The sequence below is a fragment of the Plodia interpunctella genome, chromosome 8, assembly GCF_027563975.2.
Source record: "Plodia interpunctella isolate USDA-ARS_2022_Savannah chromosome 8, ilPloInte3.2, whole genome shotgun sequence".
NCBI lineage: Eukaryota > Metazoa > Arthropoda > Insecta > Lepidoptera > Pyralidae > Plodia > Plodia interpunctella.
Genome location: NC_071301.1, coordinates 4448457 through 4464281, shown reverse-complemented (window position 1 = coordinate 4464281; position 15825 = coordinate 4448457). Strand labels below are relative to the sequence as shown.

At 32.6% G+C, this 15825-nt stretch overlaps 1 protein-coding gene across 1 annotated transcript in view; it reads right to left on the bottom strand.

Moving 5' to 3' along the window:
* Window positions 1-7653: 7653 nt before the first annotated feature.
* The window catches only part of LOC128672054 (uncharacterized protein), a 36059-nt gene continuing 27887 nt past the window's right edge, over window positions 7654-15825 (bottom strand). The window contains exons 3-9 of the mRNA XM_053748945.1: window positions 14281-14406; window positions 11417-11533; window positions 9945-10084; window positions 9623-9794; window positions 8688-8822; window positions 8477-8602; window positions 7654-8263 (exon numbers count right to left, since the gene is read on the bottom strand). Of these exons, the coding sequence (XP_053604920.1) occupies window positions 7793-8263; window positions 8477-8602; window positions 8688-8822; window positions 9623-9794; window positions 9945-10084; window positions 11417-11533; window positions 14281-14406 (1287 nt within the window). The 3' untranslated portion in view covers window positions 7654-7792. The remainder of the gene's footprint in view (window positions 8264-8476; window positions 8603-8687; window positions 8823-9622; window positions 9795-9944; window positions 10085-11416; window positions 11534-14280; window positions 14407-15825) is intronic.

Sequence of the window (15825 nt, the reverse complement as noted above, 5' to 3'; positions counted from 1 at the left end):
AAGTATAAAGTAGCACGTAGTAGTGGTCACATGATATTTTCCTGTTACTAAACGACAAACATGATTTTTTGTCACATCAAGAAAAATCAAAGCAAGATTCTCCATTTTGCTTTTATTGATCGCGATGCGTGACAAAAATAATACGTACCTATTTGTTTTAATGAAATTTCAGCAGTAAGCATCCGTAAAGAAGTATCAAATCATTGACCAACGACTAATGAAAAGTTAGAATGTTTTTTTTTGTAAAAAACTTATTTCATAAAAAAAACAAGTCACCATTACCTCATCACACCCGTAACGAGGTCGCACAACCGAAGCTAGTTACACGAATAGCGCTTTAGCATCATTTGAATGTGAATATGGAGGAAATTCTATTACGTGCATTGAAGTCACTAATGTACACACAGACGAAACACGTCGTAAATGTATCCGGAGTCTGTTTACCTTCCAATGGGTTTATTTTGCAAAAGTTGATTCAGAATCGTGCCCCAATGGTGTTTCAATAGTAACTATTCTAGAAACTTTTAACAAGAGCTATGTTACAAGTCCTAAGAAAGACACGCATTCGCTGGCAGAAACGAACTGATAAAAGTTATATAAGTACTGTAAAATAGGAAATACGATTAAATAAATAAAAAAAAAACAAATCAAAATCGATTCATCAGTTTTGAGCTACAATACATATACTACGATATACAAACAAACACATGGACACCGTCGATTTGTCGATTTTAGGGTGAAAATAACCTTGTGTGATATTACCCCGTGCCGTAAATTGGATGTAGTGAAGTTGGCAGCACCAGAGTGATTGACGTCACCCCAATGCTTAACGAGAATCATAGATACGTGTTCGATATGGGTTCTCGGAGATATGAGAATATAATTGCTAAAGGGGAATTCAGTGCTTTAACGGGTTTTTTCTCATAAACAACCCGCTATTTATAGACAGATATGTTTCTTTCTTTTCGATTGTGTTTTTGCTAATACATTCGAATAATATAAAGGTGAAAGTTTGTGAGTATGTATTTGTTACTTCTTTACGCTCAAATGGATGGGCCAATTTTAATGAAATTTTGTATTAGGTTAGCTGATAACTTGTATTAACACATAGGGTACTTTTATCCTGACAGTACGGGATTTTCCGTAGGATTTGGTCAAAGGGTCTGATAGTCAATACTGTGCACAAAAAAGTAAGTATTTTTTCTAAATAATTACGCGGGTAACACCGCGGGGTGTATATAGTATTAAATATAATAATTGATTAAATTTGATAGACAGATAAAAAGTTTATCTACATTGCTTCAACTGTCACAAGAATTTAAAAAGTTGAAACATGCAAGATTGGACAATCTTTTATTTTAATTTGTATAGTACCATCGTTTCTACCATTTTCACTCTGGTTCTAAGATTTGACTGGCAGAAAATACCTTATGACATTTTTGTATACATAATGTAGACTTTTTGAAGTTGTGCAATAAAGTTTAAATTATTATCGGTATTTCATATTATGTTCGTTTGAGTAGGTATTGCAATTTTTTTTGTCGAGAATTCCTCATTTATATTCGAAAAGTCCTTAATAAACAGAAATAAAGTAAATTTGATCGTCCAACATTAAGCGCCTTCCAGTTGAAATATATACCATTTTATAAAATGTTTTTCTGATATTTAACAAGTATGATTTTTATGAGAGCTCTCTGGAGTTATTAAAAATAAGCTAAGGAAGATGGCTCATCGAAGATAAGTTTTCCCTTAGGGCACGGTAAGAGCCTCTATGTAAAGTAAATAAACCAATATTTCAATTAGCTCATCCAGGGAGGTTCTATCCAATTTTCAAAGTAGCTTTGCAAAACTGGATCACTAGATAAATTGAGTATTATATGAAATAGTAGAAAAGTATACTCTCCACCAATATGGTAACACGTCAGAATACACTATAAAGAATTTGTACAATATTATTCTCTCTTCATAGTCTTATTCCTCATGGCTGAGGATCGTGGTCATTACTGCTGGAAGTAATATAATAATCTGTGTCATTACATATTCGTTTTGTATGTTTCATAATACACAATACGACTTTTTTGGCACTAATAATGGAGGGCTTCATACATACAGGTGGATAAACCAGAGTGCAAGTGGTGGTCGATGAAACTTACAAACTCATGTGGCACGAGTAGTATTCGAACCTGGGACTTTTCGGTTCAAAGGTGGTCCACCACCACCACCGCTCAATTTTTTTAATAATCTTAAGTCAATGGTTTTATATATAATTGTCTCACTTCTGCTCCAAGTGGATTATTATAAGTTATAAAGATACAAGGCACGTTTGACACATGTCTATACCTACGGTTCACACACCACCATAAAGACACACACCCACCATAACCACAAACAATAAACCTCCATATTTTTAGCTCAAGAAAATTCTCGCACCTCAATGGCACACCATTTATAATAATTTCTTCTAAATATGGTCGTCAAAAATCGAGCTAAATTATGACAAATGATTATGTCTTTGCTTGCCCGCAAAAAATGTGACAAAATTATGATGGCAAATTCAAAAATAATAGCATTCATTTTGATCGTTTAAGTAATTCATTAATCATAGGTATTAAAAAGACATTTATAAATTAAGTTTATGAAATATTATGTACGTCTTTAATTTTCGAATATAAGTAATTTGGGAAGTTTGAAAAGACAAATGATTGTTTTAATTAATGAAAATTCCTAAATTAACTGTATTCACTTGTGGACAATATAATGATAATAAAATAGATGAAAATGTCTTATACTTTTCTTGCATTAAATTTAGTTGGTAAGTTGAATTTGAAAGTTAATGGCTTGCTCATGCATTTAACTTAATTCCACTTAAATAGTTATAGATACAATTAGCATATAAAATAAGTAAGGTGAATTAAAAATTATATTTATATTATTAGTAAGTAGGTAGCCATTTTTTACAACTCGGAGTAACTGCTCATGAAGAATACTGAGTCATGTCGAATCCAACTTTACCTACACCTTCTAGAAGTTTTAACTCTTTGCTAATTAGTACAAACCGTAATTACGTAATTAACTTCGTGATTGCAGGTTTCATCGTTTTAATTACAAAATTAATTTTAAAGTATCTCTGATTCAAAGGATTTGCCTTAGATTTTCGTATGAAACATCACAACTTATTTTAATCAAAGTTTCGGAATCAACTTTGCGATTTCTCTTATTGTTTTATATTTCTTTGAACTTTGCTCTTTATTTTGAAATGTTCTTTCTTTGTATCAAGGAAATGTTTTTCTTCGATATAACATTATTGCTGAGACTATATAGGTGACTGATATACTACTACTAACTACTATGTAGGTTTTCTTGATGATCACCCAAGAAATTTTAATTTTCTGACACGGTACCTTTTGAAACATGTACATATTATATCAGTCATCTATTCCTAATGTGAGAATCTCAAAAGAAGTCAGTGTTTGTATTAATAGTTATCAAGGTCAATCTCCATTCTTTTTCGCTTTATCATCTGCTCCATTTGGGCCTTAAATGTCTATAAAATTTTCATGGAGCCGTAATCGTATAAGGACAATACAAAGGGGCTATTATCACGTAGACACAGCTTCCCGACCCGCGGCATCCAAACGGTTTGTAATGTACCTCTCCGGCGATCCCATTGGCTACCGGGTTTCACATTTTCTTCTCATAGAATTACCCACATTTTATTTATAAACTATTTAATTTATTTTTAAAATTTATTTGCACATTTGCAAAATAAAAAAGTGCATATTACGCGAAGCTCAGCGCTGATGGCGCTACTGGTACAACTAAGGTACACAAACATAGTCAATGGAGGCAAAAAGCACCAATTTTCAATATTGTTGCAGATTTACAACCAAAAATACCTTCTACGCAATCGTGGTGCGTAAGTGCGTAAGTTTAAAGGAAAAAGGAAGGATTTAGTGGATTATCCTGAAAATAATAACACTATTTTAAATTAGGTATGTTCTGCATTATTTGGTCAATTGTAGTCATAAACTGATATAAACTTTATTTTGACTGAAGATCTTACCTGTATGAAGTCTACATTTTAATATGTCTTCACGTGTGAAGTGTTCCGAGCTTTTTTTCGACCATTTACTGGCTTGAAAATTGTATAGAGTGAGGCGAATCCCATAGTTTTCGAAGTTTTTTATCTTATGGAAAACGATTTTTCCCAATATTTCGGCACCCGAATATGCTACATTGTTGTATATTTTCACAAACTAATGCTTACATAAGAATATAGTACTCTAAAACAAACGTTTTAATTGACATAGCAAAAGGCGGTAAAGCTTTTGTGTACCTAACATACAGTGCTGTACTCTGGCGGGATAAATGTGCAGTAATTACTCCCTATTAGCAAGGTTTATAGAAATCTGTCGTGAAAATATATTTAGTTTTCGATATACAGTCTGGCCATAAATACTGTCACAAAAAATAAACAACATAAAACTTTTGAATTTGGAATCTGTCATTTGTGTTTTCTCACTAATCTATATTACTTATTACTATTTCTATCTCCTTTTTGCGCCAATTCAGTCAGTCATCAACAAAGTGTATATTATAATTTCACTATGTTATATTCACGAATGTTTATATTAATGAATTTTAATTAAAGGTCGACAATTTATATTCTTCGTGAGGAAGTTATTAATTTATGTAAATTGGCATGATTTCGATATTTTTCCCTTCAAATATTTAAAAACCAAAGTTATTTTCCCTTTCAATCCTGTTTTTCATTATTTTTTCTTTAAGTTGATTTATGTATTTTAAAATTTTTCCATTTATTATTCATGAATTAGTAAATAAATGAATAAAAAATAAATATATGGAATTATGGGATTACAAGATTTCCATTATGCTTAAATTTATATCGACTGCCTTTTATGTTCAAATTATAGCCTTTACTTCTCGAAGTGAAGGGCTTTAGAAAGGGAAAAGGTTGAAGTACATTAACATTATGGGTACAATGAAGTATTTACCAAAATCTACGGCTCGTAAGAGGTCGGTGCGGTCGATCGTGAAAATAGACATTTTGTACAGTCTCTGCTTTATCTAGTTGCATGTGGTTTCCGCCCTAGAATAGGACCACTCCGTATCCATCAGTGAATATCCTAAGATCTCGGAGGAAACTATAACTGTAACCATATTTATCATCCATAAATTGTAAAAAAAAAAATATTTTTTCTCATTAATGAGTACTTTTACCTAATGGGTTTGAGTAGGGTATGTTAATTTAACACATGATAAAAAATATGTAAATTTATTATTTTTACCAAATCATTATAGTGTTATTTTTACAGGTATTAAATATCATATAAAACTCTCGCAAGTACTTTAAGGTGTACTTTTATTCTTCAATTACCTACCACATTTTACAGTCAATGATATCGCTCAGCGCCGTAAAAATGGTGGACTGCCTATAAAATAGCGTTAAGTTAGTATCAGACGGATATACAGAGATGTACGCTGCACTTTTATGATGCATCTGCACTCGTAACCCGAGAGCATAGGTGAACAACAAAAACCTGTAAGACGTGATGGAATACTGTGTGAGTATGAAAAGTAAACACCTACATCTATTTCCTTGGTACTAGATACTTTTGCTGGCGGCTTCGTCCGTGTCAATTTTCCATGGAATCATTACATTTTTTGGAGAAAGAAAAGAAGGAATACTAGCAATTGCAATGCACTGATGGGCAAATAAATAAAATAAACATACACACATTCGAATTTCTGATATTAATAAAAGTAATTTACATATGTGACTGTCCAGCACTTTACCTCCACAGAATATACGAAATAGAAAATGATTACGATTGTCGCGTCGCGTCACACTTGCCTGTCACGGTTGTCGGCCACCTAGGACACCGAATAAATATAAAGTTTTATATCTTATCACAGACTTTGAACTACATACCAGAGATTTACCAAAACTACGTACATTACAGACTTTATTATTAATCGAAAATACCTTTCGTAGCGAGTTTTTGGCGTATCTAGCAGTTACATGGTAAAGGATTACCATGTAACTGCTATTTTATAACTACGGATTAGCTAACTAGATGGGATTATGATCTTATCCCCCATTATTTATGAAGGTATTTATCTCATTTGGACTACTAAAATGCTTTAGTAAATTAATGTAAATATGGTAAACTTCCTAATACCAAATTCAAATAAATTCTTCCTAATAAAAAATAAATTGATACGATTATATTTTGAATTGAATTTCTATTTAATGTTACGCATTTAAAACCTACAATATCTAAACGCAACGACATCTAGTACAGATGGACTGGCCATAAATCTCTTTCCATTTTACCCTTTACTGGAGGGTCGGAAATGCATCAGCAGTATTTTAATGTCATATGTTACGAAAACACCCGGAAAGCCCCGAGTAAGTTTAATAAGATAGGCCGAGGCTGATGTCGTAGGTTGCGCAATTTGTTTTCTGTCAGATTGTGAACATATTGTAAAAATAAAAGTTGGGGTTAACGTCTATATTCGTATATACCTACAATATTGCTGCCTGATATTTTCTCTCCTATATGTAGTCCTAGACATCATAGGCTTAATGCGATTTTGACACAGTAACAGTTTTTGCTATCTCATACTACATTATTGGGAATGATTAATAAATTAAAACAATTTTTTATACAAAAATTTTATTTCTCTCCTCTGTTTTTTTAACATTTATTTAGACATCAACAAATTTATTTGTTAATTATTACTTTATATAGAAGAAAAGTATTGTGCGATCTGTTTTCTTTACAGTTTTCCTTGAAACAGTCTTATTTTATTATTATTATTTACAATTTAAAAAGAGGAACGTTTCAATAAACGTTCTGTATCGTTAAAGATAAAAGAAGAAAATGGAACAGATAATAGCAATAGTCAAAAAGAAATTATTCCGAGCTAGATTATTATTATAGCTTTCGTAAATACAACTATTACCAAAAATACAAAATATTACACTACATGAGCACAATTACAACTCTTTATAGATATTACTTTAATACATAGGTACATATCCTTTTATGAATATATATTGCTATCCGTAAAACAATTTATTTAGGTACTGAAACATAAAATTATTTATAGACATAAATTCCAAAATCTATTACTTACTTTCAAGTAATTAACAACAAAATTATTTATTGGATGATATACAAAAATGAGACCCGTATCTACTGGTCCACATACTTATACTATTGCTTTATTCTATCAACTAAGGAATTCTTTTCAAATAACACTTTTGTGTGCAACAATGTCTGTGATTTGGAGGTAGATCCAAATGAACAACATTCACTGCTCTATCAAAAGTCACTCGCGGAAGTCATCGGGTTAAAGTCACTTCTGTATCACTTGAACTTCTTGAACTCTCTTTAATGACGTCTAATTCCCTATTTGATAGCGAAGAGTTACGAGAAAACTTATGAGCAGCACTATATTCACTTTTTTCTTCACAACTATCTCGAACACTGCCGTTATAATCCTTATTTTCATCGGAGTCATCATCGGCAGTATTCACTTCAACTTCTAATAAATGATCATTGTCTTTCAAACCATACGCGTTAAAGTTTCTTTCGTGACTTAGGCTACGAATTCTATCAAGATTATGTTCCAGGGTTTGCATATCATCATCTACACGCGAATCATCAAACTTCCACTTAATATTTGAATTAAAGTGTTCAACCCCTGGATACATCCCTATACTATTGCTTCTGTGCCCGAAAACCGGACAGTTTCGGAACTCTCACAACTCTGGATGTCTACCATTACAGCTCTTATTGAAGTTGCTTTCATCCAAACTTAAATTAGATCTTGATCGTCCACATTCAAATCCCGGACTAGGCCTGAAGAGACAAAAGTCTGAATTCTTCATTCTACATTGTCGTGAACAGGACTCTATTTGAAATGCAGCTCTATCCAAATGTCTGTAATCGGTTGGCCCATAACCATCAAATAGTCTAGGATCCTGCTTGCATGTTCCACTTGGACAGCCTTTAAAAGATCCTGAATAGCGTAATGGATCCCGTTGACAAGCCTTCTGAATAGCATGCAGCGATGTGGATGATACTGTGCGTTCTAATATTTCTCCCCAATATTTTTCTCCTAAACCTTCAAATTCTCCTTTGGAATGTATGCCATCAGATGTAACTGGTGATCCGCAGCATCCGGTGGGTTTGTCGTAGCTATGTAATGTTTTAACTCTTCGACAGCAAACCTGTCAAAATAAAATTACTTAAGTACATTACAATACGAAAATGAAACATTTCTTGTGTTTTTAATTTGTGAGAAAAGAAACTTTCTGCATAATTTGGTGAAACTCAGGATGTGCTCCGAATCAACTTTCTCTTTATGTTTTATCTCTTTTGTTTTGATCCAAAAACTTCCTTATTTGAATTACAAAGTTATGATGTACATAATGTGATCTTACATAATATTGTAGGAGTTCGTTGCTGATTCTTCTGAAATGACTATTGAGTAACCAGTACAGAAATGGGTTCCAGAAGCTGTTGCTCAATGCTAACCATGTTACTATGAAGTCCAGAGATGGTGGCACCTGTAATTAAAAAAGCCATTGAGGACCATTGATTGAGGATTTTGTTTTAGTTTTTAGGATTTCATCAATAAGTTTCTGCTCATACTTTACAACCAGTACATGCTGCTACCACTTCTTGGATAGTAGCAGGAGTGACCATTACTATAAAGCCCAAGGACATGGCTGCCATAGTGCGTGACGTACTCACGCTGTGTGGTCTAACTGGGACTGGGATTTGATGCTGGAACAAAAAACAATACAATACTTTCTTTAAAATGTACGTTCAGCTTTACATACTTTTGGACATTATTCCCATAGACTTTTTGCAGTCAATGGTATCTACTATTTAGTATGAATTTAGTTTATCAGTATATACTAACAGTATATTCAGTTTAGTTTCCTTTCCTCATGGTAGCCTAAAAGACATTGCACTAGCGATAAGGCCTACTATACATTTGTCTAGTTATTTTTAATCAAGTTTTGTCTTATATCTTGTTTTTGATGCAATTTTAGTTATTATATTGAAGTATCTCTTCATTCTGATTTCAGCAATTTGTATGTATTATATTATTTTACCATTTAGTATTTTTAGTAAAAGCAAAGCGATATGGCTTATACTGTAAAACTAAGGTACAAAACTTACAACACTTGTGTAAGTTTTGTACCAGTGACTGAAACTCCTGTTGAAACTTCTGCAATTTCTCCTACTAAGTTTGATAGCAATAAGTGAAGTACTATAAATACCCACTTCAATTCAAAATATAAATAAATGGGTGTCATGGGTTTTTTGCAATTCAACATGTTCAACAAACTGCAAAGTTCTTATGATTGGAAATATTCTAAATTGGATTTCAGTCTTGTGATAGATTGACATATTCTTAATTGCACATGCCTTTACCATCGAGATAACAATGTTTTAAGTAATGTATTTATTACGGATAAACCTCGAAGTATTATTTACAGATTGAGCTGGCTAAACCTAGATGTAGCCGCACATCGGGGTTTAGCTGTCACAAATTTATTTCGATAACCAATACACACCACAACATCATGGTCAACATGGGAAGTTTTGGCGCAAGGAATTGGAACGCCATTAGGTCTAATAGGCTCCGGGTCACACTTGCTTCTTGTCTTGCTGACGTGGAATCCAGACCCGTAGCAGTACATCAGAGCCATAGTCGTGGGAAAGTAGTAGGCACAACATGACAATATCCTGAAAATAAAACGCTTGATATTGTAAAAGTATTTCAGTGCTATTAAGCGTCTACACAAAAAATACCTCAATCCAATTGTCTGTTGTGACGTGTAAAAAAAAACAAATACACTTTCACATTTATAATAAAAGAATGGATTCAAAAAATACCTGAACGCCACTCTGCTATGAAAAACATCGCAGGCCATCAAACCGGTCGAGTTGAAGTAATAGCCAGAGCGAGGAAGCACCATTATAGCGAACAACGATACCGATAATATCCAGGTTATACTTATTACTAACACGCAACCCTGAAAAGATTTATTTATTTATCAGTACCAGTAATAAAAGAAGGGAAATTGAGCATACTAGCGGTATTTAGAAAACAGAAGTATAAAACATTTTGGCGACTATATTTCTATGTATAAATATCAATTAGTTTGATTGAAACTAGTGTCTTTGGCGACTATATTTCTATGTATAAATATCAATTAGTTTGATTGAAATTAGTGTCTTATAGCCATGCCGCATTGCTACATTGTGCTTCGTCTCGTTAACATCACCGACGGAAAACGCAGAAATTGTATGGAGATTCGAGCTACATCAACGTGCTATGTCGTCGCTACGGAGCACGACTGAGCAATGGAGCTGGCTGTAATCTGATAGTGATCCAGTGGTGAATTATGATTTTTCTTAGACAAAACTCCTTCTAGTCAAACAGATACTCTGTTAGAGATAAAATTAATAATTACACAATATCAGTTTCAAACATACATGTCTTCCCCAGAAAAAGCCCGAATTCTCAGAATTTTCTTAAGCTTAAACAGATTTCCTACCTAAAGGTTTTAACATAACCCAAAGCCTTCTTTGGATTCCACCTCTAGAAAGCCCCAAGCATATGAATAAAACATTAATATATTTAATGTTGTATGTATTTATAATTAATAGCATTTCTTTCACAATTAATACACTTTTTGGTACAGACCTAGATTTTTGTTTTCTTATACTTTCATAATACAATGTAGCGAAGTATTTCATGATTTAGAATAAATCTCCAGAATAAATTTCCAACCTAATTAGTAGTTGTGGCCGGTGGCTCCGCCCGCGGAAATAAAGTAGCCTGTCTTACTATCTATTTTTCCGACTTTAAACTAAAACCACATTAATCCAATCCGTTTTGACGTGAAAAAGGGACAAATAAGCACACTTTCAGGAGTATAGATTGATTTGTCGATGATAACAGATTATTTATATGGAATTACTTTTTCATTTTCGCGAGAAGTGAGATAATCCTATAAAGAAATCTTATCTTGAAATCACGGCATGGTACAATGATGGAAGATGTATTAACAACATAATAATAATAATTTTGGTCCCAATTTTCTTTTTTATTGATAAAATATCTTATATAAATATCAATACATAATTTGTTTCATAATTTATGTGCAGGAAGTTTTTTTTTCGCGTACTAAAAACGTGTTTCTCTACCATTCAAACAATTATTATAGCTGATTCTAGTAAGCATTAGCATTAAGCGAAAATCATTAGCGAAAAGCAGATAATGAGAAAAGTCTCCAAAATGACACTATAAAACTGTTCACACATATTTTAGAATGTTTGTTACTAATATGAGTAAATCTTACCTTTTTACTGGAGTGTTTGTGATAAGTGTTTGGATGTAGTAAATACAAATATCTGTCAATGGCCATGCAGACTAATATGATGGCGCTTTGTTGACTCACTGCACCTCGTAAAAGTGCCTGTAAAAATTTGATAGTTATAGCGATTTACCAAAAATATCGTAAATTTTGTTATTATCGAAATAGTTTACACAGTTAAAAATGCAATATTTTCACATAAATAGAAGTAACAAACACAGTCACGCCTTTGTAATATTAGTGAGGTGGGCAAAACCTGGATGCGATCGGTAAGAGACTAGGTCGAATAGAAACCCAAGAGGCTAAATACCCAACTAGGTGTCATGGCAAAGAAAGACATATTATGTCATATAAAATCCATCTGTTCTAACACTATCTATAGTATGTATTTTTCCACTTGGGTTTCCATTTGACCATACAAAAATCATATCGATCCAACTTGAATAAGAATCATTTAAATATATGTAAGTACTTTCTATCATTTTGTTTAATTTGCGAAATGTCATCAAAAATATCAATCTGCTCAACAATCTCTCTTTGATTATCTAAATTGGGATTACATCGGCAACTTTACTTAATCTGTAGTCATCAAGTCTCGAAAATTTCAGGAGTGAGAAAGACTGAAAACAGTAAGCAGTTTCTAAACGACCTCGGTCGCCAATACATTAAAGAAGATTCCCCACAGGTCTTCAAAATTGCGATTTCATCACAAAGTATAAAGAGAACGGAAAATACAGTTTTTAAAAATCCAATAGAATGTATCTGTTCTATCATCTTTATTTTTAAATTAGCTGGTCTTAGTATTTTTGCAAATGTTCTTGCAGATGTTCCAGATTCTAAAGCAATGCTCGACCAATGTTTCATTATGGTCTAAACTAGATTAAAATCTGTTGATATTCTTGTTTATTACATTTTTTTTTTATTATTGTCTGAATCTAATTTCGGTCTGGGAATTTATGCATATCTTCTGTACGTTTCATGTTTACATCTTCTTGATAACCATAAAATAACCTGAATAAGTAAAATTTAAATAAGCGTCGATACAACTGATCCACACAAAATGTTACGCGGTATTTTATGATAATTTTCCATGATGATAATGAGTTGATCCGCATTTGGCCCACGATACTTTAAACTTTAAATACACGCGTAGTTGTCATTTGCAAAATATTTATTTTGGCGTTAAACCGGTCGAGGGTGGATGATGGCCTAAGTTAGAAAGGCGAAACTTCACCAAGACTTGCGAGGTCACTTTCCACCATTACGCGACGCACAATACGCCGGCTATGGAAGTTTTAACAATTTTATTGTTTGCAAATCGCCCTGTCAGCGGATCGCCCACAATTGCTCTTTTAAACCGCAAATTGCTGGGGTTTCAAAAGACCTCTTACAATGCGGATCGTTTCCATTATTTGATATTTTGTAAGGCAAGGTATCATCACTTGCTATAGCTTGTCATTTTTAGAATGTCGTGTCATACTTAATTTGTTTGCGTTGTCCTTTTTGAGAGATAACACTTTTGTTTATTTTATTAAAATCAATATTGCATTGATTAGTGTCATTGTAATCAGGAAATGGTGAAAATAATAAAATTTTAGACTTTGCTTTTAATCAATCTGTTCTCGGATATGAAAGAAAACAGCACTCTATCTTATAAATCAAATAGAGTGCCGATATTTCTGGCATACGAAAACTTGCGTGTATGAAATGCAAAAAGCAATAGCAAGCCCTTTCATTAATATTGCAAATGAAAACTTTGTAACAGAATTTTGATGTGTAAAATTAGCTGTAAATTCGCATGTTGCCATTTAGTGATACTGGCACACGTCATTTTTAACTTGTAATTATTTATATGTATATCAATGTATGTAGCATAGAACATATAATTTTTTTTTCTCTGAGATATCTATATATATATTCAATAGTGAAGAATGGGATATTGATCAAGCACCATAGTAAAAAAAATAGCAGTCAAAAAGTTTTAGTGAGCAAAGTTATGACGAAACAAGTGGCGCTGTCACGGCCTTACTTATCCGTGATATCCGATTACCTCTTAACTTCTCAATTGAGAACCTTTCCCTTGAAGCAACTTTACTCATTTTCTCTTCGTCTCTTGTTTAAATAAAGTTTCACGGTGACTCCGTAGATCCGCCTAGCTCTAACTGGATTAAACAACTTCTAACAAATTTTGAAGGGGAATTAATTTCTGCTATTTTTACCTCCTATTATAAACATGCGCTATGAAAGTTTGACGCATAAATTAATATAAATTTACTAAATATTAATTATAATAACTATAGGTCCCTAATGTTTAAATTTTCAATTTTTAAACATAATTAATAAAGAGAATGTAATTTATATCTCTTGTTAAAAGCTTTTATTTGGTTTAATATTCCCTGTCTGTTTATCAGCTACATTTGCTTGTTCTTTTTTTAAATGTCTACGTTGTTTCGGCTTTCAATACACTGCATTATTTATGACAAGCGTGACGTAATGGCCCATTTTATAACACAACAAAAGCTTGTGCCAAATATGAAAGAAACTTTTGTAATCACTTTACATGTTTTCAATAAGTATTATAAGTATGTATAAATATTTGAAATACGAAATATTTATTTAGCCCGATTCACCACTATCTGATAAAATATCATCAATCTGACGGATAAATTATTTGGCAGATAAATATGCCTCAAATGTAATTAACCAGTTAGCCCTATATATTAATCACAATTTACACTTATTAATCACAATTTTTAAGCTGTTCGTTATGTTACATATATAGACATTCAGATATTTTATCAGTAAGGGTTGAAGCAAGCCCTTATTATGTAAACTATTTAGCTTCGCACCTGTATTTGACAGAATATCTCCCCGTACGGCCAGCACTTGTAAAGGGCAGGCAAAAGGGCCACGGGCGCCACGAGGATCCCAGTAAACAGGTCGTTTAATGCCAGCGAAGTTAGCAGATATCTTGGCTGCGAAAAATATGTTTTTAATTATTACTATACTATAAATAAATATTGTATATGTTTTAATTGCTCTCCAAAGCTTTGTTTCCGCAGAAATTTTGATATTATAAGCTAATATTTTATGCGTATTATTAATTTTTTGATTTCGTACCGCAAAAGGAAAAAATTGAACCCTCATAAAATCACTGGTGTATCTGTCGATCCGACCTTAATCATCGTAGCTAATTTGTTTCGAAACTGCTAAACTAATTGAGTTTAGGTAAATATAGGTATATAAATCAATGACCGAAAGATGCACACTGATTTAAATAAATGTTTTTTATTATTCCCGCTCAGAAGGGACACAGATGTCTCTCTGGATGATGGGATGAAAAACTAACAAAACATTCTGAAAAAATATTTGTAGATTGGTATAATTGAATTTCGCCAATAACCGATATCCATTTAGTCAATGTTTGATCGCGGTCGGATCAATATGGGCGAAATCATTTACCCCCAAATTGGCTTTCGGTTCACGCATCACGCCTGTCCCTTCCCCGGGGATAGTTGGGACAGAACAAAGGGACGCTAATTGATCCTGTAGGTACATCTAAGTTCTAGTTTTGTATTTAGGCTCCTCTAAAAGGAAATTTAATACTTTTGTATCTAAGATTTTATGTGGTTGACTATTTAACGTGGCAAATATTTGTATCTATAATTACAAATATCTTTTGATTGTCTTCTCTTGTTGTTCCATATATATTCGTTTAAAGACTATTGTCAAAAAGATCCTTAATTAATTAAATTATTTTAATTATTAATTTGTATATACACATGTGATCGGATAATCGGATGCATATTTACCTAAAGTTGAGGTGTTGGCTATTATGGAATACACTTTTATATCGAAAAATATCCCGGGATTTTGGATTCGATAAATTAAGTGTTTTTATTATAGAATCAAATCAAAAACTGAAAATAATAACGTCCTCCTATTTTTTCTTTAATTTTCAAAACATTTATCTCGAACGAATAATAAAAAAGAATTATAAAGAAATGTTTTAAGAAGCCGCTTCCATAATATTCTAGCCAAAAATGAAGTTTAGGTTAATATACATCCGTTTATCCGATCATTGATTTATACGCATACACATTGGGTAAGAAGAAAAAAAAATAATTTCCCGTGGCCCGCTCAGGTGAACGAAAACCGTTAATTAATTAATTTCGTTTAGGCCTCGATAACATTTTTTTCGATGATATCTCTCCTTGTTGCCATGTATATGTGTTTCAGTCAGACTTGTATGTTTCAGCCACGTGTCTATAAAGGAAGCCTAACACTACATTAGGTTGCCATGATTTTATTGAATATTGGTTATACAATATCGATTGACAATTTGCCGATCTTTGGCGAACTCGGAATGTTTGACATACACTGCTGGTTTTTCA